Here is a 26,148-nt window from a genome sequence, read left to right on the forward strand (position 1 = left end):
GTTAAAAAGTGATCATTAAAGATCATTGATTAGTATTATCGTAATTCAATAGTTGGAAAGTAACTACTAGAGACATCGATGCGTCACGAATCGATATTGAAGTACGTAGCTAGCCAATAAATAGGTATATAATAATTCAGTACATGGTCGGAAGTTCCTTTCCTATGCGAGTGTTTTGCATTTTGCGTTTTCATCCTACATCAAGGTTAGAGAGATGCTACTATTAACGCGAGCTCCGAACAAAGCTGCGGTTGAATTCGATGCGGGTGTGTAGACTTTCATACAAAAATATATATATATATTTCTCCACCGCACTATCTTTACTTGTCACTCTAGTTGGATTACAGGACTGACTCAGGTTCTTTCCTAACCGAATCGTGTTCTTTGATCATTTACGGATGTCAGCAGCTATTCAAAGTAATTAACAAAATTATGTACATAGATTACGTTTTCCTTCTCTTCTTTCCCAAGGTCAGTGCGAAGTATTCTTTATCAGAACATAGCAGAGAACAAACTTTAAATCTAAAGAACAAGTACCAGTGTCACGTGTACATCACATAAAGGAGTTTGTTTTTTATGATATGATATTTTCACGTTTATTATTGAAACCGGAAGTGGTAGAATATATGTATTTATATCACTTCCGCTTCCAGTAGAGACATTAGAGCTCAGAGGAAATACTTTCTTAGGATGCTTTGGTTGATTTATGTTACTTCCGGTTTCAGTAGAGAGTTTAGATGGGAAAATGGAATACATTTTTTGGGGTTCCTAACTGATTACTTCTCACTTGCTACTCGTCTTTTTATTCTATGACGATGAACGTTAAGACCGGAAGTGATTGATTTCTGCCACTTCTGGTTTTAATACAAAGATTCGAGTGGAGATGGAATATAATCTTTTGATGGTTAATTGATTGCAGAAAACCGCTTCCAGTTAGCTGGTAACATTTTTACTCTAATGACCAACATTAAAAGCAGAAGTTGTTGATTTCCGCTAATTCTGGTTTAAGTAGAAAGACTAGAATAGTGTTGTAATATATTTTTCGGACACTTAATTCATCATAAGGAAACTCGCTTGTTGCTATCTATTACGGCTTTTATGTCGATCAAACGTTAAAACCGGAAGTAGTTGATTTGTGTCATTTTCAGTTTAAATAGAGGGTTAAAAGAGAATGTGATATTTATTCTTAGAACGTTAAGTCGACACCCCCTCCTCCCAAAAAACCTCTTATCTGTTATCGTTTTTGTTCTGTATAGATCAATATTGAAACCTAAAGTCGTAGTGAATTTCAACCACTTTCAGTTTTAGTACAGAAAGGATGAAGACGTAATGCATTCTTGAGACGTTTGATCGATTGCAGGAAAACGCATTTCTCTATCTATCACAGTTTTTTGTTGTACAAAAATCAATGTTAAAACAGAAATTTGTTAATTTCTACCACTTCCGGTAGAAATGCTCCAAAAACAAGCACGGTTCCTAATGTTTATCCCTTTACATTTTGTCCAAATTTGGTGATGATTGATCAAATAGTTCTCGAGATTTCTTGTCTTCTGAATGGTCGGACGCATAGACGACGTAGTAAATTTTACAGGAGTTTTGGTAAAGCAAATTCGTTAAAAATGGAAGTAACACATTGGTTGAGTTTTATCAATTTCAATTTATAATTTTAGTTCAAATCTTTGACTAACTAATAATACAGTAATATTACCACGTTGTATTTGAAAACCCACAGTACTACAAAAAAAAAAAAAAAAAAAAAAAAAAAAACTACATAAATATTCGCTTATGTATGTTTGTGTTGCAATCTCATCAGTCGCCGAACGTGTCGTATCAGCGCCTTTAACATTCCAAATTTTAATTAAACATTCAAGATAATTAATGCACCCAGCGTATTCATATGTACTCGCAGCAGTTGTTTCACCTGCAGTATATATATTTATTTTGTTTAATTTCCATCGAGGAAAAAGAACGAAAGAAAAAAAAGGGGGAAATGTGCTACGAAAAATAACAGTGATTCAAGATAGAAGTACGTTATTCTGCATTTTGTTGTTTGTTCATAACCGTGTTTTATATATACTGTATATGCAAAGTGTAATGAGATTTTATTGCATTGTGCTAAGGCAATATAGATAATTACATTTAGTTTCTGCATCATTTAGTTTAATTAATACTTAGGTCCTCTGTATGTTTGTATGTATACGTTGGTGGGTTTTATCAATAGCATTTCAACATTCTTGTATATTTGAAATGGGAGACAAGAGCGAAATCACAATTTGAATAATAATTAGAATATATACAATGTACCAACGGATCTTAACCGTACACTTTTACAATGTAAGTTTAAAATACATGTAATACTCGTATTGCATAGAGAACACACTTACATCCAACTTACTGGTTGGTAATGGAGATTAACGTAAGTGTAAACAAGCGCACATTCCTAAGAGATAGCATCACGTGTCTCGTACGTTTCGAATGCATTTTTCCTTTCTTTTTTATTTTTCTGTTTTTTTTTTTTTAATTTAACATAACGACAACGTACAGTACAATTCAGTTGAATTCTAAAGACCAAAGGCGGACTTTCATACAAGCGTCCATTGCATTCGTTGCTTGCGATTTCTATGTGTAATAAACAGAAAGTTGTGTTACACGTAGAACTGTACTTAAAACAACTTTCTCATCAGCCAAATCGCAAGCAACGAACGCTTGCATGAATATCTTGCCTTCACGCTGAAACTCTGTTCTAAAATGAATCAATTGTCACGGGATTATATTATGAGCATCTTAGACTCTTTGTAGCTATTCTATGAAAAAGCTTGGAAGGTCTTGTAAAATGATTTTGTTTATTTATTCATTTTCGTCTGTGGTTGAAAAGTATCAAAGCAAAAATTGCAAGATATAGGGAGAAATGGTTATGTACTCCATACATTACCGTTTTCGCCCTGATTTGAACTTACATCGCTTTTATTCGCTTAACTTTGTCGTTGTTAGAATCATTGAGTCTGGGAATCTCAGGAGAACAGATTATGTTGCCAGATAGGAAGAAAGTAGCAACGCTTTCAAAATTTTAAGTACAAACCCAATCGAAAAAAAAAAAGACAATTAGGAAGACCTAGATACAGATGGGAGGACAGCATTAAGATAGATCTCGAAGAAACAGAAATGTGAAGTAAAAACTGAATTCAGCTGGCTAAGAGCAGAACCCAATGGAGAGCTTTTGTGAAATGCGACATTGAACCTCCGGGTTCCGTAGGCCATTGAGACAGGTAATTAATATGTGTTTGAGATTAGAGTTATACACTAACGTTTGAGATTACAGGGAACAGGGTAAAATAATTAAATCTTATAAAAGCATGTTAACCATAGCTTTTATAAAGGTTACCCTTGAAAAAAAAGAAAGGAAAGATTTCTTTAAGACTGTACAGGAACCTACTGGTTTCTGGTAATACGTTCACTGAGAGCATTTTAGAGTGATCAGAGACTTAGAGAAAAATTCCTAAAAACTTAGTACTACAACAGTTTATTTAAGACATTTAAGATTTTTTTAAAATAATAAAAGAGTATTTTGCTTTTGTAATAGATAGCTAGAGCTATTATTTCGGCCGACTTCGTTAATGGAGTAAATATGTTAACATCTTCACGGGTAACGAGGACTTCAACGGTGGCTATCCATATCCATACATAGAAATATTTCGCGTGATCTTCTCTATTGTCTTTATCAAAGTTTTTTAAGACCTTATTGGGTTCGAGCTCAGTATGAACTCGGGCTCACGAGGCTCGCACTCACACTCACACTCAAAAGTTTCATTAGAACCCATGCTAGATCAGACTCAGGCTCTTGTTTGCTTCTTTTTTATTAAACTCTTGAATTACGTCTGTCTCAAGTATTTCCCTCAATTGTTTGAAACCTCACGTTAAACTATGGTTCATTATCACATAGCCTAGATGCTCAATACATATTACATCTCACAAGAGAAGATTTCACAAGTTGTACATCAAATCTGATTGCCACACAGCACATCTGATAGAGCGTCATGGGAAATAAAAATGAGCAAAATGTAATGTACTATAAACTAGAAGGATAAAACCAACATTTGAATATAAATATATATATATATATATATATATATATATATATATATATATATATATATATCATGGAATTATGTACGTTTAAAGCAAATATCTTGAAAACCGTTAAAGCAATCATACCAGAAGGTGCGCAATGTAATGAGAATAAAATGCCGTATCTGAAACCATAGACAATGTTACCATAGATGAAGCACTATTGCCAACTCAGCATAAAAGTATTTTGTTTGAAATAGTTCCGCATACAAGTGTGCACAGATTTAAAATGCACAATTATCACCAAAAAAAAAAAACAAAAAAAAAAAAAAACAGTGAAGTGTAGTAATACAGTGTTGCACACTGTTGGAGCTACGTATGTTGAAAATGTAGAATGGAGAGTCTGATATGTGGCAACAAAAGGTAATAAAGGAATCTGGGTCTCATTATTATGAATTTAATTCAACTACAGAATAACACCAATAGTATAACATAGCAAAATGGCAGCAGTGTATCACGAAAGATTGATGCATTTGAAAAACGAAATTGAGTGATGCTATTTTCACTTCCTGTGTCAGCACCGAAGCTATATAAGACAGGACCTACAGCTTAAAGTGGGATACGAACCACTATGAAAGACAAAAGACTCCAATGAAATGCAAGATGAAAAGTACAAAAAAATCCATGTCCGAGGCGAGGTTGGAACCCGCGATCCCTAATTACTCGGTGGCCTAGCCTTCTAGACCACACGGCTATGCGGGCCAATTAAAAACGAAATGAGATAGTAATAAAATAATTATATTTCCTCTATGAATACGGTAATATTACAGTGTACAGTAACATAATCATATAATGTGTAGAAGAAAAAGTAAAACAATATGTCACTTAACACGAAAGACACAAACCAAGAAAGTACTCTGTTTACAGAATTAGAAAAGAAGGGTTTCTTTCTCCGCGTGTAACATTTTGTTTTCGCGAGTTGTTTGCTTATTCACCGGGGCTACGGAAATGTATGCAGAACCCTCACTTTTCTCTAATGCATTGCTTTATTACCGTCTGTTTCCACATTGTACATTGTACATTTTCAGCACACATAGCTCCAACAGTGTGGAACCCTGTACCACTACACTTCACTGTTACGTTTAGCAATAATTGTGCATTTTAAATCTGTGCACACTTGTATACGGAGCTATTTCAAACAAAATACTTTTATGCTGAGTTGGCAACAGTGCTTCATTTATGGCAACACCATTTTTGGTTTTAGATACGGCATTTTGTTCTCATTATATTGCCCACTTTTTGGTTTGTTTGCTTTAACGGTTTACAAGATATTTGCTTTAAACGTACATAATTCCATGATGTAATTTTTTGGATATTCAAATGTTGAAGGCGCGTAGGTCCTATCCTTCAGGTCCATAGCACCTTAAATTTTGCTCATTTTAATTTCTCATGATGCTCTATCAGATGTGTTATGTAGCAATCAAATTTTAATGACAATTTGTCGGACCTTCCTTTGTCAGTCGATCGATTTTAACTTTAAACTTTAAGTAGCCGCTACTATTTAGAAGTACACGTAATCACTATGATATTGGCATGTGTGTTGCGTTCTTTGTATTCTCAAGTAAGTAAAGCTTCAGTTGTTGTTACTGAATCGAAAGTAGACAGTAATTTGAATTCACTTGGTGTCGTTCCCCTCTTTTTTTTTTTCAAAGATTAAATCTTTGTTTTCTTTTACCAGTTTAACTTAAGAAGTAGGGGGAAAAAACGTGAAAAAGCTTAGTGGTAAGTCTCGAATGTTTGTTCACGTTTGTGTCAAAAGGAAACGGAGCTGTAGCCAAGGAAAGAAAACATTGGTTAATTTCTCACAAGTTTGGAGTTTGGCTTCTAGTTTGTTTACTTTACATTTACTGGCCTTTTAATACCATTCCTCTCTTTCTTTTACGAGTACCTTTAAGTTAGGAGGAAAAGAAAATCTCTAAAAGAAAAAAGGAAGGGAGGAAATTGGAGAAATTTATTTTCCTTTATAAAGTGAAAATTGTTTCTAGGAAAGTGCTTTAAAGGAGTAATTACAGGAAACATGATCACATTAGTTTCTGTCTAGATATAAATTATGTGAAAACAATATTTGAGATAGCAAACTTTTGGCGTTAAAATTATATATAATCTACTGTATAGATTGGGAAGTTAAGAAAAAAAAGCTTTATCTAAGGATTTGTGCGAATTAAGGAACAGCACGCAGTAGAAACATAGACACGAACGAGGAAGCGACGGAAAAAAATTAAAGACATTCGAGAAATGAGTAGAGTAAAAATGAAATTAAACTACTGAAAATTGTTAAGAATAATAGGTAACCTAGTAGAAAAGAGCGGAATTGAAGACAATTAAAAGTTAGAACACAAATTGATCAGTCCTCTGAGAAGAAAATGTGAAGAGTTGAGTTGAGATCAGTGGATTTTGAGCTTAACATCGCTTTCAGTAGCGAGGCTATATAAGACGAGACCTACTGATTAACGTGGAATTTGAACCACATGCTAATCGAACCCGGGTCTCCCACGCCAAAGACGCGTACACTAACCGCTTAGCCACGGAGGAGCTCAAGAAAATGTGTCATGGAGGGTGTCATAGTAGATAATGGTGACAGAAATCACGTTTGTAAAAACCACAGGGTTATGTAGCACTGAAAGATCATGTATTTTTATGGCATTTTTGATTGAACATATCGAGTCTTTAGAACACAAATATCATATGTCCAATTTTTCTCAATATTGAGTTTGTAAGCTATTTCTATAGTTCGATGCTTCTATATCAGGTGCACAAATATCAAATGTCCACTGTAAATAGCTCCTTGGTAATACATAGTGTACAGTTGTCGCAAAACAAACTCTCTGCTTTGCTACGGCACATTTGTTGCTTCGAAACAGTCTCCTGAAAAATTTAGAAAACTGGACATATGACATTTGTGCTCTCACAAGTCGATATGAATGTTATTTCTAATAATTACAGAGTTCGTTTAACCAAGTACTGGAACATAGGTTTCACATGTTTTGGAGTAGTTCGACGTAACAGAAGTTCCCGTTGCTACTAAGTGTGTATCATAGAGTTATTCCAGAAAAATATTGTTAAGTTGAAGAATAAAGATGTAAGTTTAGTGATATCAGTCAACGTAATCGATAATTAATTACGACAATTACTATTGATAGTTTATTTACTTTTGGTTGATTGATTGGTTATAGTTTAGTGAGAACGTCAGCAGCGAATCTACGTTCTATTATTACGATAAGACCCATCTACATTAAAAATTCCAATAAAATTTCTTAAAAAATGTATAAATCAAATATAAAATCTTTGCAAATTAACATAATAAACAACAACAACAAAAAATACAACAAAAATTAAAACATAGGTCGTGAAAGGGATAAAGAAGTAAATAACCAAATCTGAAGTAAATAAAAAGACCCTAAAATAGTAATAATACGGAACTCATAACAGGCAAAAGAAATCTAAAAAGAATATCTTCAGATCGCTTTAATCATTTCAGTCGTACAAATAAAAGTGAGAATGTGATCGAAAGAGACTCCATTATTCTCCAAAATCTGATCAAGATTTTTAAGTAATTCCGAACGTTCTCTGAGGTCTGAGTATTTTGGACATTTTACATGAATGTACCAAATACTCAGTGGAAATACACAGTTTTCGTAATATGGACGGTTAGCGCCATGCATTAAAAAGGCGAGTCTGAGATGTGAGGCTTTAGTTTTTTTATCATTACAATAGGTTTAATGGACGCAACATTAAAGAGTGGAGAAGAAGACATTGATAGACGATGTTGTAAGTTGACAATTCCAATTTCAGAATCAAGAAGTTAGTTTGAAACCGTAGCGCATGTAAAATTTCTAACTTGCAACAAATGACTTCCCAGTGTTGAGAAAACACTTGAGGTGATGATGAAGAAGCATGAGTACAGTTGACAATATCTTTTGTGAAGCTGGCCAGCAGACAGGTTCTTCTTCCTACTCAATTACAAATAGTGTTCCCAAATCATACGTTAGAAAATACAACTGTTGTTGCGTGATAGCTCTATTCCAATTCAAATATCTGCATTTGTTGCCACAGTTTCAGCAGCAACTATCACTCACAAATTATTATACATCCGAGACAAATCTCTCCTACAACAAAGCAAAATTACTGGTATTAAGTTTTAGAGTTTCACAAACTATTGAATTTGTCTGATACATACATAAGTAAAGGTTGAATGATGTTGGGTTTTCATTTCGAAGAACCCGCAGCCATCAATCAGATAAGAAAGTATGAGGAACACTCCTCGCATTGACTCATCAACAAATTTGAAAATGAATTCAGGAAATAAAAGACACACAAATTGTCTTCCTCAAGCTAGTTGGTAAATGTTTCACTTTCTCCGTCTGTTGTTGTTTAAAACAAGGCAACTTTTTCCTGAGGTTTCTCCATCTTTATTTCCGGGTTCGTTAAATGACCTGGTTTCTTGGTTCAATGCGTATATTCAGGTTTTGAGATTGAAATGAAGAGAGATTCACCTATGGAAATTCGACGTGAGATTTTCGACAAAGGAGAGTGCACAGAGACAAAGAGTTGGAAATTTAGAGACGATAATAGAGTATGTGAATGTGGGGAAGAAGCGATATTCGATTTAAGATCAATCCAGGGATTATCCACAAGTTCCTGAGAGGGTACAACCATTTTGAGGGCTACCCAAATGTTCTAAGGTTAGAAACCACAGGTGTTCATCACGGGACCTTGCCATCGCAGTCCATTCCTCAGGCACAAGATTTGTAATATTCGAGGTGGTATTACCAGACGTGCAGCTGTGTATATAAGGTTAACTGTAGAAAATAATTAAAAGTTTTTGAGCTATACCTTAGAAGAAGCTAAGAATCGCATGTATTTGCTCCTTTTGCTCCTTTTCAAGGTATTTTTTAATTAAGACATACCCTTATAACTACATGAACAATCATATTTATTGTAGAGGACTACAAAGACCCCTGTACAACATCCAGCTACTGTGATTGAGATTTCCTATTATTTTTCCTTTCTCCTTCTCTCCACAATTTCTCTCCCAATTTTCTATGTCTGTCATTTTCAGAGACATGTTGGGCCTTATGCAGAGTCGTTCTGACGCGTTACCTTACTAAAGAGTTCGACTAACATATGTTTCCTGCAGTATTCAGCGCTTTAGTATGACACTAATCATACGTCAAAACGACTCTGCATAAGGCGGGTTATGTTTTATTTCTTATACTAGGTCTAGATCCCAACACACCATTGACTATTTTGTTAGACAGCTTAGTATGAGGGAAAACAACACTATAACCAAGTAACTATTTCGTTAATTATTCTTACAGTGAAAACATAGCATCTAAATCTGTTTGTAAACTATGCATTCATTTAAAACGAAAGAAGACAGAGAATGAAGTTTTCTTGTGGTTACATGGTTAATGTACTCACTTTCGGTGCATGAGAGCCGGGTTAAATTCCCGGTGGGAGCTCATGTGGCTCGGATTACACGTTAAGTTGTAGATCCACATCTCAGATAACCTTGATGCTGAAAGGGAGGCTAAACTCCAAATCAATCAACCGTGAAGAAGAACGGGGTGATGCTTCTTATTAATTTTTAGTCATGTAGAAGTGTACTTTGACAGATATCACCCTTTCGTAATAATAATAATAATAATAATAATAATAATAATAATAATAATAATAATAATAATAATAATAATAACAACAACAACAAAACGAGAAGTCTTCGCTTGGGTACCAAATACCCAGTATAACAGACATTGTTAAGAAAATATTTTCTATACAAAGAACGCTGGTTATTATCCTTATTACCAGAATAGTGATTAAACTTCATAATTATTTCAAACAAATATGATATTCTTATAATAATAAAACAAAGTTATAGTTATCCCTATTTAAGTTATATGCAATCTAACGATGTTTATTGGTATTAACGGGCTGTGCTATTTGTCTCTTACGGAGTTTCAGTAAAGCTGAACGTTAAATTGAGGTCGGATTTAGACAGGTAAACAAGACGTTGTGAAGATGAAGGACCTGGTATAAAACGGTTTAAGACCAATTAAGCTAAGAAATTTCGCTTCCAAAGACTGGATCCACGCCAGTGTTTGATGGCTCAAGCGAGACCAATGAATGACCCACAAAGATGTTTCTTCGGAAAATGCAGCACGGCTAACAGTTTAGTTTGTTTATGTTACAAGATGTTAGCTTTAGGAGTGATTTTCAGTCTTTGGAAACGCTAAACCAACATTATTCTTTGTATGCAAACGATATGGTTGTAAAAGTTTTAAGTTTTCAGATGAAGGGAAAAAAGTTGAGTTCTAAACACGACTGACATCTGGATAAAGTTTGAACAGACTTTGAGGAGAATTCAACACAGTGTTGCCAGAACGTTGACACAAAAAGTAGCTAAGCGAGAGAGCAAATGACTCGAATTTGGGGTGTAAAGTTGCTGGAAAAAAATTTTAAAGCCACAATATTTCCGATACAACACTATAAAATACTTACATTTCAAGATTTTTAAAATGTTGTTTACTCTATAATAGCTTTGGAAATACTGTAACTCAAATAAAATTAAAATATTATCAAACCAATATACAGGTATTATCAATATCAAACCAATATTATATAACCAACACCTATTAGTAATGTATGTTACAGATTCGGGAATGTATCTATATCAGAAAAAGTTTCTGATGAAGACAATGACACGTTGCCGAAAGCGTAATACAGACTATTTGTAGTAAGTGTTCGCTTTAGTCATAGTTTATTTTTTATTTAAGATTTTGAATGCGTAACAATGGCAAATGTACACCACGTGAAGGAGGAGCAAAGGTACACTACTATTTAAATCAGAAGTATTAGAAGTATTAGTATATTTATATTTATACCACTTCCGGTTTTAGTAGAGAGAGAGAGATAAAAACTGAGATGGAATATATTCTTAGCATGCTTAATCGATTACAGGAAACCTATTCTCGTTATCTGGTACCGTTTGCATTCTATAACAAACAACGTTAAAACTGGAAATGGTCTATTTCTATCATTTCTGGTTTTAGTAGACAGTTTCTTGCTATCTATTACTGTTTTTCTTCCATGACGATCAATGTTAAAACCGGAAATGCCATTTCCATTTGCGTCATTCTCAGTTTGAATAAAGTTTTTTGTACTATGTAGATCAATAGGGCCTATTAAAATCGAAAGTTGTAATGAATTTCAACCATTTCCAGTTTTAATAGAGAATTAATGAAGAAGATGTAATGGATTTTTAGGACGTTTAATTGATTGTTTAAAATCTTATTTCTCTATCTATTACGGTTTTTGTTCTACAGCGATCAACGTTAAAACCAGAAATTGTTAATTTCTACCACTTCCGGTTTAAATATCGGCTTCAAAAACAAACTCGACCCCTAATTTTTAATTCTGTACATTCTGATCAAATTTTGTGATGATTGATCAAGTTGTTTCTCAGATTTTTTTTATTTTCCGGACGGACGGATAATACGGACAAGATAAATGTACAAAGGAATTTTGGTAAACCAAACTCCTTAAAAACACAAAAGTTAAAAATTCAAAAGAGAAAAAAAGAACTAATACTTCCTTCTCTTTACGCCTCTACAGCTAATTTGCTTGCTACTACTGCTGTATAACTTGAGCCTCTCTCAACGGACACTGGTTGCTATTAATCTTGTATTAGTTTGTGCCTTCCAACGAAAGCTGTGCAAATTAAAGCACATCGAAAATTGGAATTGCTCTCCATTGGAGGGCAAGGGAGATCAGAAAATAAAGTAGTATTGTGGAGAGGTGGTCATGTTGTATATTTGTCCAACTTATCGTTGCTTGTACTGATTAAAATAAACAAAAAACAAACGTGAAAATTGCTTCGAGGTAATAAAATAATGACTTGATTCCAGATGGATAAATTATTCACAGCTCAAAAGTCGCTAGATTTGTAAGTCGTCAAATTGCAATTGAAAAACCGCTAAAAAAAAAGTCAATTAGAAAAAAAATTTATAATTATCTTGGAAATTTGAATTACCTAGATTTAGCGAGTTTTGTCCCAAATTGGCAACAACGATTCAATATCGATTGACATATATAACTGAGTGTATGATGTAAGAATAAGAAAGTTCCAGTGCCACTGGCGTAAATTAGATTACATGTGTAGTGTGAATTAGGTTAGGTTTATAAAGCATGTTAGGTTAGTGCTCGTATGTTCTATTTACAAGTAACTTAATGTGAGTTTCGTAGTGATACGAGTTCTTACACTATTTGTAATGATTTGACAATAGTTATGAACATAAAATACATCTTTTTATATACAGTATAAAAGTACTCCACCACTGAAAAATAATATCTAATACAATGCTCTTTCATACGTATTTACTCATTCAAACCATTCTATACCACTTGTTATGGTTTCAGACTAGTAACCCTGCCCTTGTAAACATCAAATACACTATTTGTAATGATTTGACAATAGTTATGAACATAAAATACATCTTTTTATATACAGTATAAAAGTACTCCACCACTGAAAAATAATATCTAATACAATGCTCTTTCATACGTATTTACTCATTCAAACCATTCTATACCACTTGTTATGGTTTCAGACTAGTAACCCTGCCCTTGTAAACATCAAATACAACTGAGTACGAATACTCCAGGGTATAAATTAATATCTTAGACCAGCGTTTCCCAACCGGTGTGCCGCCAGGAAATCGAAAGAAAATTATTAATTCTGTGGCAACCAAATTGGAAGACATAGGAAAAGATGTATATTTGTATTTCACATTAATATGGAAAAAATAATTGTAATAGGTATATATTATAGTTCATACATTACTGTGAGGAACCCCTTTACGCATTCTGTTCTACACTCAGCAGAATTAAATGTCTAGGAAGAAAGTGAATTGGTTGATGTGAGGAATGACCGAGGTTTGAACCTACAGGACTTACAGCAAGACATGGCGTCATTCTGGATTTCTCCAGAGAGAATACTACAAAGGCTGAGAAAAGTTCTCATTCCCCTTTCAACATCCTGCTTAAGTGAAGCAGGATTATCTGCAATGAGCAAATCAAGTGCAAGAACAGGTCATAACTGTTAACTCTGGGACACGATATGAGGGTGTGTTTATCAACTATCCGTCCGCACCGCAATTGACGGATAATTGCATATTAATTTTGCTTCGTGACAGACCCGTATCCACGGGGGGCTAGGGTGGGCCGGTCCCCCCTAAATTTTCACGGTAGGCTTACAAATGGTTGCGTCGAGCCCCCTAACTTCTACCGCCCCCCTACTTTTTTGGGCTGGCTACCGGCCTGCTTCGTGAACCAACTTGTTTTACTTATTTTTGAAAATTTCTAATTTTCATATATTATTATTAAACAATGGTAACTTTCAATAGATATTATTGAAGAATTGTTACTTTACTAATATTATTGAAAAATTCTAACCTTCATATAGCTATTATTTAAAAATTGTAACGTATATTAACCATGTTAATAAATTATAAGTTTCATAATGTGTTACTTTTCTGTACATTTTTAATGTTGTAAAAAAGTATTTGTTTACATTGTTAGGACCAATATTGCTTCCTTATTGTTGCAGACTATTTAGTAACTTGAAATTTTAAAATATCATTCAATCCTTTTGACAAAGTAAACATGCATAAAATTACCTACTGTACATTTGTGTCTTAAAACTACAAGAGATTTGTATTTTCGTTCGTTTGTTATTTAGTGACCTTCCTTCTTAGTGAGAAGGAGATCAGTAATCATAGAAAAAGTACTTTATTTTATATTTATAAATAATAATAATAATAATAATAATATCTATATGTGTGCCGCGAGAATCCAAGCTACACCCGTAGTGTGCAGCAAGTTGGAAAAGGTTGGGAAACGCTGTCTTAGTCCTCTTTTACGTGTACTCACTCATTTTAACCGTAAAATTACCATTTCCATGACGCCATATTGTAAAATTGCACAAAATAAACGTATACTATATTAGAATATATATACACAAAAGTCATTATTGTCCTAAACGGAAATGAAATTGATTGCTTGAACCACCACCCCTTCATGAAAAACTGCATATGCCACTGACAACTACGATTTTCGTTAGTTAAAGCCGAAGATGAAAGTACAGTTTTTCGGAAACAAACATTAAGGAATTTCATTGCGTTTATCATACCATTTTTTTTTCTGAATATTCCCATAAAGCGTAAAGATATACCTCTTTGTATCACGAATCGATAGACGCATTTCCGAACTGTCAAAACTAAACTAACTCTTTCCCTAGATCGTATGAAGTATGGCAATAATAATAATAATAATAATAATAATAATAATAATAATAATAATAATAATAATAATAATAATAATAATATAGCTGTCTCGTGACTATATGGTTAACGTACAGGCGTTTGGCGCGGTATACCCCGGTTCGATTCCCAGTGGGAGCTTATGTGATTCAGATCTCACGTTAAGCTATAGCCTTATATTTTATATAGCCTCGCTTCTGAAAGGGATACTAAACTCTAACCTAACCAACCACTAAGAATAATGATTCTCGCCATTTTCTAATAATAAACGTTAAATTTCTCAGTCTGTGTGTCACTGACTGAAAAGTCCTCAAAATGAACAGTTACACTAAAAGATGCACCATCTGCGTTATTGCTTGCCTATATAACGAAGTCTTGGTTATAATTGCATGAATATGTCGCTAAAAGATGTCACCATTTTTGTTATCGTTTGCCTATATAATTAAGTCCTTGAATAATTAGGTCGATATCACTTGCCTACAAGAACGAAGCTCTTGAATAATTGCATGAATATAGTCGTTATCGCTTGCCTACGAAAACAAGTTCTTGAATAATTGCATGAATATAGTCGTTATTGCTTGCCTATATAACGAAATCCTTGAATAATTAATTGCATGAATATGGTCGTTATCGTTTGCCTCGTAAATAACGAAGTCCTTGAATAATTGCACGCAGTACCCGTGCCTTGGAAAATCAGCGGCCGGGGCGAGAGTATACGACGGCGGTACATACACATGAGTGAGGTTGACAGACTACCCTCGAAGCGCCACCATGGTAGGCGCGAAGCGTAATAAAATTTTTAAAACAAACCCTGTTTTTTCTTGATTTTGAGTACCTTTTATTACTTTGTTCCTTCCATTTTAAATATGTGCGCATGCATTTTCCTAACATGAGTACTACTGTTGATCTAAAATATCCCAAGTAAATTTTCCTCTCTTTTTTCTTTGTTTCGTTTATTTTCACCTTCCAGAATTTTGTGCCCCCTTACTTCGGCAGCCAGGGCCGTCGCTCCATTCGCCCCACCCCACACAGCAGGGCACTGATTGCATGAATATGGTCGTTATCGTTTGCCTCGTTTATAACGAAGTCCTTGAATAATTGCATGAATACGTTCGATATCGCTGGTCTATATAACGAAGTCTGAATAACTGCATGAATATGGTCGATATCACTTGCCTACAAGAACGAAGTTCTTGAATAATTGCATGAACATAGTCGTTATGAAGTCCTTGAATAATTGCATGAATATGATCGATATTGCTTGCCTACGAGAACGAAGTTCTTGAATAATTGCATGGATATAGTCGTTATCGCTTGCCTATATAATGAAGTCCTTGAATAATTGAATGAATATGGTCGATAGCGCTTGCCTATATAACGAAGTCCTTGAACAATTGCATAAATATTGTCGATATCGCTTGCCTATATAACGAAGTCCTTGAATAATTGCATGAATATGGTCGATCTCGCTTGCCTATATAACGAAGTCCTTGAATAATTGCATGAATATGGTCGATCTCGCTTGCCTATGTAATGAAGTCTTTGAACGATTGCATGCAATGTAGTATGGAGTTAGAGATAATTGTTGGGCTAACTAAAATAAATAAATATATAAATTTGTTAAATGTAAACAGTTATAGGTTTTGATTAAAGTTCTAGCATAATAATAATATTAACCCAGGGATGCAAATAACCACTCGCCCTCTCGCGCGGGGCGAGTGGTTCATCGGTGCAGGCGAGTATTTAATATCATACCGAAGCAGGGGCGTCCTCGAAGGGGGGCGATCGGGACGACGGCCCCGGGCGCCAAAGTAAGGGGCGAAAAATTGGGGAGAAAAAAGGAAACAAGATAGGAAAATTGCTTGGAATATATGTTTGGGGGCACCATCGTATACTCTCGCCCCGGGCGCTGATTTTCCACAGCACGGCCCTGTACCGAAGTTAAGTAAATTATTTCTATTGTGAGATGTGGGCTAGTAGCGTTTTTCTTTTGCGAGTAAAATTTTGTTGCTTATTTGCATCCCTGTATTAATCTACGGTGTTACCCTATGGCCTATGAAACGGTGGATGTTCAAGATCGAATTTGGATGCTGTAATCAGCACATTGTTTGTCAGAAAGCTCTTATTTCGCGCTGTTATGGTACACTCCAATTAAACTGGTTGTGCAGTTGATCTCATTGAGATGGGTGAATGCCGTATAAACTTGTAGTATTGATAGAAAATCGAACTAATCGGGGTGACAACAAGGTCGAAGATAAAATGTAGGCTACTTGGCTATCTAGTTAGGATGGGAAAACCAGAATTCCCGGTAATAATTACATAGAGATACCAATTAGGAAATACATGTGACTTACCTCTAAGTCTAACTCTGTCGCCTAAAATTTGCAAGAATTCTTCGAACAAGGGACTGTTTTCATTGTTGTCTAGAATTTCTTCTTCCGTGTACTGGCCTTCTTTAACGTATATCACACCTACTTTTAATTCAGATTTAATGAACACCTGCAATCAAAAAAGAAATAAAAGAAAAGTTACAATTTTCACACATACTCGCAATGTATCAAGCAAATAATACTCTCAGTAATTATACAGGAAAGTTCATGGAATATGCTACCCACATACAAATAAGGTAAAAGTGGCGTTAGTATTCTATAGGATTTAATTGTCATGCAAAGTTTAGGGGAATCTCCAGAAAAAGAAAACAAATTTTTATCACGGTAGGAAGTAGTACGTCGTTTGTTGGCGCAACAAGTGCACTTTGTTTTACAGGAACAGATTGTCTATTTGTTTATTCATTATACATTAATAGGGGTCTACATACATAGCTACACACACACACACTATATATATATATACAGGCTGTTTCAAAACAACAACGACGTTTTCGAGGTGATTCCTGACACCAAGATAAGACAAAAACTATAGACCAACCTGGGTGCACAAATGCTTCCTTTTGGAGTTATAGGCTGCCAAAAACATGAAAAAATGAACTTTAAAGGTCCATAGCTTCAAAAGTATGAGACCTACTGTAGTCGAGTCAAGACTTCACTTAAGAATTACTATGTGCCCTATCCAAATATCCATATTTCAGAATCCTGCGGTACTTCCGCAACAATTTTTATAGAGGTAGTTAATGAGTACTTCAAATTATATACCCGTAGGGAAACTCTATAAAAATTGTTGCGTGAGTACCTTAGGATTCTGAAACATGGATTTCTGGATAGGGCACATATTAGTTTCTAAGTGAAGTCTTGACTCGACTACAGTAGGTCCCATAGTATTGGAGCTATGGACCTTTAAAGTTCGGCAGCCTATAACTTCAAAAGGAAGCATTTCTGCACCCAGATTGGTCTATAATTTTTGTCTTACTGTTAGATTGATGTCAGGAATCACCTCCCAAACGTTGGAATCACCTTACCCCTAATGGTGACACACTCACTCCTAAGGGTGATATACATGATCCTAACTCCTAACGGTGATAAGCATACTTCTAACGGTGTTATGCATAATCCTAACAGTGATATACATACTCCTAACGATGATATACATAATCCTAACAGTGATATACATATTCCTAACGGTGATACGAATATGCTAACGGTGATAAGCGTAATCCTAACGGTGATACACATTCACGTTATAGTCACACACACACACACCACATACTATCTAAATCTTTTGAAACAAAAGTTTATTTCCTCACTTTCCAAAGATGAAGAAAAAATTGTCACACTTGTTATTTTATTTTTACTGACTTTCGACCTACGTCTCGTCTATTGTGAAAGTTCATAATATCATCGTCAGCATGGACAATTTGTGAATTGATATGTATTCCATATAAGACTTATGTATAACACATGGCATCAACTAAATCATAGTATAGTATATAGATATATACTATATACACTATATAGTATAGATATACATAAATATATACGATGTGTACTATATATATATATATATATATATTTGTTGTAACTAACTAACTTCTTACTCTTTTTAAATACATATATTTGTCTTCATTTCTTTTAAATACATATGTAGAATAGTTATAGACTGTTTGAAGACGAATTTCTTCTCCCATTCTGCGGTGGAAATTGAATCGTGCCAAGAAATGAGGATAGCGTTGGCTCTTTCAACTCTCCTTTTGGCTTAAACTTGGGTAAATTTCTCAGCCTTTGAGAAGATGATTATCCTTTGATTGAAATACGAACGAACGTCAGCGACTCATCATTACAATTCACAAGAAGCTTAATGGGAAACGATCTCTTGGTACTTGGCTCATTTACTTCCAACTTTCATCTATCGCAAGAGGCTCTCCACAAGATGTTCTGTCGTCTCTTCAAAGTACAGCTAATATTATAGGAAGATATATCAATAAATGCGTTCCTTATAACTATCAGTGAATAAGATAGATACATTAAACCTTATTTAGGCCTACAAGTAGTACCATTAAGATGTGACAAACAAATATAGGTAGTTACTTTCAAGTTTTACGTCCCACAATTACCCTGTGCAGACAGACTAAAAGACACGTGATCATGAGAATGAATGACATGGTGAAAAAAAGGAAGTTTGAGAAAACGGGAAAATCTTTAAGAAACCACGTACACGGTGTTTCACCACAAAGCCCACTTAGCGCGAGCGGGCATCGAGCCAAGGACCCGATGCACAAAAGGTGAATGCTATTGTGTTTCCATAGCCCTCACTATATTTTTGCATACAGTAGAAATCAACATATGAAGAGGAAATTTGTTAGAAATGTATACAGGGTAAGTCAAAATTATGTGAACAATCTGAAGTTTGTTTTGTTTTCTATTACAGGCTGACTCATGGATGGCAGATTCACATTGGAGCACAGAAAAGTGGTGGCAAGCTTAATGAAAGTTGTGCAGTCGGCTACAGAAGTGCGTCGAAGGTTTGCAAAACGCTTTCCAGATCTACGGCCACCAAGTCGTTAAACAATTTATCGCATTTACCAGAAGTTTGTAGCAACTGGATCAATAGCAGACAATTATCGTGGGATTGCAGAGCGACCTAGAACTGGCAGAAGTGAATGAAACATTGCTACAGTGCAGGAGGCCATACTACTACGTCCAACAAAATAGACGAGACGTTGCAATCTGGAAACAAGGATTCCACAGGGGATAGTGAACCGAATTTTGTCCAAGGATCTTAGCATGCGACCATATCATCTACAAATCGTTCAAGCTTTGACTGCTTGGCAGAAACAGGTACGAATAGAATGCTGTAAGATTCTAGCTGAAATGCCACGGATGCAGCCGGGCATTGTTAGTCAAATGATTTTCAGTGATGACGCTACCTTTCATATGAGTGGTCATGTTAATCGTCATAACACAATATTCTGGAGTACTGAAAATCCACATATCGTTTGAGCATGAACGTGCATCCCTGAAGGTAAATGTCTAGTGTGCCGTGACCGCTACTGGTATATATATATATATATATATATATATATATATATATATATATATATATATATATATTACAGCTTCAACGGTAACTGCAGATAACTACATGCCCCTTCAACTTAGACGAGAAGATTATTTTCAGCATAACAGTACATCACCTCATTTTGCTCGTGCTCTTAATCAAACGTTCCCAAACCGTTGGATTGGTTGCGGCGGACCGTTGGCATGGCCTCCCCAATCTCCGGATCTCACGCTCTGTGACTTCTGGTTATGAGGTATGATAAAGGAGCGCGTGTATTGTACAAAAGTCAGAGAAATCGAAGAACTGAAGGACAGAATAAAAGGTGTAATATCCAAAATTTCCCCCGAAATGTTTGTTCGGGCACTAATTTGTGCTATTGAACTTTGGTTTATGTGCATTAATCGTGCTGGTGAGCAGGTTGAGACTCTGTATAACGAAACATCTGACTAAATGCTTTCTGTCAAATAGTGTTCACGTAATTTTGATTCATCCTGTACTTCTCTGAATAAGTGCATTTTGGTAACAAGACTACATTGAGGTGACTGACTGAACGAAGCGTAAACTGTCGTCTCCTCCATTGATTTAAAGTTTCATACCAGAATAATATTTCATTATCTTTGGAAAATAAAAATCTGCCTGACTTTTGGATTTATAAATTTCCCCTGAGACATCTAAAGAGTGGAAACATGTGTTAAACTTCTAACAGAGTCGAACGTAACAGTGTGTAGAAAAGTTATATTGAAAGCTATATTGGAGCAACATTGCGCTATTTAGTGCCTAAATTAGACCGGAAATCCCATTTCAACATGTCACTCTTGACTGATGGCCGTTAAACAACAAAATTTAGCATGTTCCGAATGGTTGGAGAGTTGCAAAGGGCGTGCATGGAGCTCGAATTGCAGCATCCTCACCATGCGAGATCTGAATCATTTTTTAGCAAAAATACTTAATTTTGAAAAATTGACGAAAATTTGTTAGCTAATGTTTTCATCCTAAATTTAAATATATAAAATTCTCTCTGGAACAAACGAGTAAAAAAAAATAAAATAAAAAATAAAAAATAAAATAAAATAAAATAAAATAAAACGCATTTATTTAATACAAGAGTGTTGCTGTAACACTTTAAAAATATAAATTTTAACTGAAATTCAGTAAAGTCTAGACCAGCGTTTCCCAACCGGTGTGCCGCGGCACACTGGTGTGCCGCGAATGGGCCGCTGGTGTGCCGCGAGAAAATCGAAACAAATTATTAATTCTATACGAACCAAATTGCAAGACAGGGGAAAATGTATATTTATATTTCACATTACTATGAACCTCTACTATAAATCTACAATTTTAAATTTCATACTGTGTTACTTTTCTGTACATTTTTAATGTTGAAAAACGTATTTATCATTGTCATGACCATTATTACTTCTTTATTGTTGCAGACTATTTCGTAACTTGAAATTTTAACATATCATTCAATAAATTCAACAAAGCAAGCATGCATACAAATTACCTACATTTGTGTTTTAAAAGTATAGGAGATTTGTTTATTTGTTCGTTATTTAGTGATCTTCCCTTTTAGTTAGAGGTTAGATACAGTTTTCAAAAGAGAAAGTGGATTTTTAAAAACCCGAGTCCTATATTTCATTGCTATTGTTTTCTATTTTAAAATTAGAATGAAAAATAAGTATAATGATTTAGCACGGGGGAAAATCAGTGATCGAGCTTTCTTCTCTGTAAGAAGGAAATTAGTAATCACATTAAAATACCACGGTAATTATATATATATATATATATATATATATATATATATATATAAATAATATGGGTGTGCCGCGAGAATTCAAGTTACACCTGTAGTGTGCCGCAAGTTGAAAAAGGTTGGGAAACGCTGGTCTAGACTATATGCGCGAACTCAAAATATAGTGTTGTAATTATTATTATTATTATTATTATTATTATTATTATTATTATTATTATTATTATTATTCAAATTAAGCTAAAATAATTTCATGCTATTAGAAGAAGAGAAACTTAATCTTTAAAATTTTGGTGTTAAAGCTATAATTATTTTTTTTTTTCGTGGGGAGGAGGGTCATTTTATTCAAACTTTAGTTTGTTTTTTCGCGAACTGAAGATAATCACAGTTTTTTCTCATTATTTGCCCGTTTAGTATCATTCAAACAAATAACTTTCCCGAGCTATTAGAATTCAGTAATAGAACTTTTTTTTTTTTGATCACCCTAATATACATGTCTAGAAAATATATTTCTTTATGAGAGATACGATGGAAAAAATGTTGATATAAACTAGAGTGAAGTAAAATATACATATTTTCTGAAGCATACAGAATAAACAGAACAAAAGTGAGGTTTTAATTAATTTGAAAATTGTCGAAACGGACACAATTCATTTTTTTTCTTTTTGGTCAAACAAAAGTATTTTATCAACAATTAGTACATCGTATCAACTCATGCTTGAAATTTTTGCATCAACAGAGAACATTTTTAAATTTGCGTGGAAACAAAGGAAAGAAAACATGGACTTCATTAACGGCAGAGTGCATGATGAAAATGTTTAAATTATATTCCTTTTGTATTGTGAATATTAAAAACTCAATTCCCAGTTGTCCTTCCCGCTAGTGGCGTAACTTCACAATGGAACGAGTGGAGCAGTTGCTTCAGGGAGCACAGCGAAAGGTCGCAAGGGCGAAAGAGAAAGAATACGGAAAACTGTTCCTTATGCAAAGAACATTTGAAAACAGTTCAAAAGGTACGCTATAACTATTAGCAGTTAATTTGCAACAGCTGATACCAGGGGGAATCCAAGAATTTTTAAAAGGGGGCGCAGGGGGGGGGCAGACTTTTTTTTCGATATTTGGTTCGTTAACTAAAAATGTGGACTGCAGTGCTTCATAATACGTATTTATTTCCACGCTTAGGTGGCAGGCCCGTATCCATGGGGGGCTAGGGTGGGCCGCGCCCTCCTAGATTTTCGCTCTCCCCCCTAAACTTTTCACGGTAGGTTTACAAATGAACTATAATATGGTGATGAACTATACTATGGTTGGATCGCCCCCCCCAAAAAAATGGGGGGCTGGTGGCCGGCCTGTATGGAAAAATGAAATGAAATCGTTGAGTTTTACGTCCCACAGTTATGCCGGTTAGGCTAAAGGAGACGGTGATGATGAGAGATGAGTGAAATGGTGGAATGAAGAAAGTGGGAGGAAACGGGAGAACCCCGAGAAAACCCACGAGCACGGTGTTTGTCCACCACAAGGTTCACTTTGCGGGGGCTGGGATCGAACCCGGGACCCCTAGCACCAGAGGTGAACGCTCTACCACTGAGCCACCGCGCCCCCCCGGCCTGTATGGAGGCGGCATTGAGGAAATCCAACTTGTTCAACACGAGATAATTCACTATTACCATGAACTGGAAACGCATACATTATCTGCAATGAGTGAAGAATACACTCAGAATCTTCCTTTTGAGAGAAATCTTAAAGCTTTTTTTTTTTTTCATAGCCTTTGAACAAGTGCTTTATTAAGGACTAATTTATATATTTTACTTCTCATGGAGCCCCGCGCCCCCTTTCTGGATCTCCACTGGTGATAACCGGACAATTGTCACTAATTAGAGATTGCAATCAGCGCGCCCGGGCTCCATCCCCACTCGGGAATAAAACGGAAGTTGGGCCTATTTGAAACCTAGTTGACATAAAACTAACCTGTACTAGCTACTTATATTAAGAATTATAAGTAGGGCCCGGAAGTTGAGGAAAAATCCTTTTACGAGTGCCCCAGACGAGGCTAAATATGTGTTCATTTTGGTTCATTGTAGGTCAGAAAATATGGATTTTAGTTGTTCTTTTTTTTGGCCTTTTTTTGTTTATTGGTCTTTTTTAAAGCTTTTCATAGGTGTTAACATCTTTTTTGCACTTCATCTTTCGACAATACATTTACTGGCCATTAACTCGAATCACCACCACTTCTTAAACATCTTTTCTTCAGTAAAGAAAATTCCAATGATAAGACATTCTTCAACGACTGAACTAATAAGACGAGATCTGCAACAATCTCAAGTCAGATAAGGAGGCGTAACAATGTCCTCAAGGAAGGGGGATGAGGGTGGGGAAGTTTTCTTATTTTAGTTTGTACTTCAGTTTGTGGAAGAAGAATAGGCCGTTAACCTACTAGAAGCTTGTATTTCTTGAGCATTATTTTCATTAAATATGTAATTCTAATTAAATTTGGCCTTATTTTTACGTCTTTTTTTCAATTTTTAGGTCCTTTTTTTAAAGATGCCTTTTTAGATCTTTTTATAGGTCCTTTTAGACAATTTTTAGGTCTTCAACTTCCGAGCCCTAATTATAAGTAATGATATCATTCTACCTTTAAAGTATAAAAGTGTGGGTTAAAGTATGAAGTAGCAGTTTGGATTAAGTACAGTAAACCATTTTTAATTTAATTTTCTATAAATAATTCACATTAAGTATGTAGTGATAACTTAGCAATGTAGGTAACAACTTTAGGCATCTTAATAAAAATAACTTTGTATACTATTAGTAATTATACATGTAACTCAGCAGCTGAAATGCGTGTGGCAGGGGACGGCTATGAGTAAATCAATGATCGATCGATCCAGGGAGTAGTGAAACTAGTTACGCCACTGCTTCCTGCTAGTCTAGTATTTCAAAGAGTATCTATGTTGACAGCAAAATATCATGGGAAAGAATCACACTAAAATTAAGGTGTGTCTAAAAATTAACTGAAACAAATGTTAGGTCTGTAATAATTAGACGATAGCAAAGTCAAAAGTGTCTTCAATTAAAATATGGTGAAATCCGAGCTATATGCTGGTTATCCATAACCTATTTACAAGTTGTCTGGCTTCCCAAAGTCGCTCGTGAGCTCTACAGCCCACCAAGTTGTAAAATTTTCACATTGAACTCTTTGCAATGTATAAATATAACAAAAATCGTGCAAAATAGTAACTTGACATAGTAACGGGCAGCATTTTCATGATTTAAAGCAGATGATTCATGATTTAAACTTTTGCTACTATTTTATCTCTCATTGACTATACGAGATGATATTAAAAGAATACTTACTGAGAAAATAAACGATTGACATTCGGTACTTTACATCCTATTCATTTTTTTAAATTTCATTTCTTGTAGACTGTCTTATACATCTTACAACCACTGACGACGATACCTTTACTTTCTAGGGGAAGGGACAGATACAATTTTAGGACAAAGCTATTTTTTGTATACCGAAAAGAAAAAGTAGGTAAGTCATAGTGTATAATGGAACTAAGTGATTAGTGACGAAACTGTGAAGATACTAGTTTTATGATAATAAATTGGTTTGATTTGCACAGCGATTGATTTATTTTTAATTATACGAAAGAAAAAAGTCCGATAAACATCACCTTCACAAAAACACTTATGCGTCAAGTAAGAAGGATTGCATGCTACAGTGAAATGTAAGTCGGCACTAGTTTACTACCACTAGAACCACTCCCTAGCGAATTGGTCTAAATGGAGTACCCGGGCGAAGAGTGTTCTCGGAGCAAGTAGCAGTTCTTCAGTAGCCAAGTTGGCGGAAATCATAGTGATTGGTACAGCAACTTGGACATTAGTTCCAGGCGTAGTCAGAGTGACTTTAACGGCTGGGGATACTGTGGGGTGGAAGCCAACGGGAAACCACTCTGTTTTTTCCTGGTTTGCGTAGAAAGAAAACATATGCACAATGGTCTTTCACAGGTCAAAATATAGTTCAGGAGGCAAAATATCCCTCCATTCGGATCTACGGGAGGGAAATGTCTTGAGAAAGACTATTAGAGGAAGGAAGATAAAGAATAGCAAAACATTTAGGACAGTCACATGGAACGTATGTATAATGTTCTAGGGAGGGAAATTAGAGAATCTTAAAGAAGAAATGAAACATAATAATCTAAACTTAGCAGGAGTTTGTGAAATTAGGTGGGAAGGTAATGAGGAGCTGAGAAGCTAAGGAAATAAAAAGTTCCATTCAGATGATGAAAAAGGCTCTCCTAATGGTTTGGGAAAATTCTTCGTAAACGTTTAAAAGAGAAGGTAGAGAAAGTAGAATTTGTTGATGGCAGAGATATATTAAAATTTAAAAAAAAAAGGAACGACCTAATGGTGACACAGACATATTGTGTACCGACCACTTCTCATACAATGTAGAAGTAGAGGAAAATTATGATAAAAAAGAAGAAATAATGGGCAGGGAGAAGA

The 26,148-nt window shown here is 35.0% G+C and overlaps 1 protein-coding gene across 1 annotated transcript in view; it reads right to left on the bottom strand.

Annotated features, from left to right (window-relative positions):
• rsh (Rap GTPase activating protein radish) overlaps positions 1–26,148 on the bottom strand; it is a 1,018,586-nt gene that overhangs the window by 228,397 nt on the left and 764,041 nt on the right. The window contains exon 5 of the mRNA XM_081726479.1: positions 16,796–16,940. Coding sequence (XP_081582605.1) covers positions 16,796–16,940 — 145 coding nt within the window. The remainder of the gene's footprint in view (positions 1–16,795; positions 16,941–26,148) is intronic.

Source organism: Thermobia domestica, chromosome 9 (assembly GCF_964235325.1).
Source record: "Thermobia domestica chromosome 9, izTheDome1.hap1.1, whole genome shotgun sequence".
Lineage (NCBI taxonomy): Eukaryota > Metazoa > Arthropoda > Insecta > Zygentoma > Lepismatidae > Thermobia > Thermobia domestica.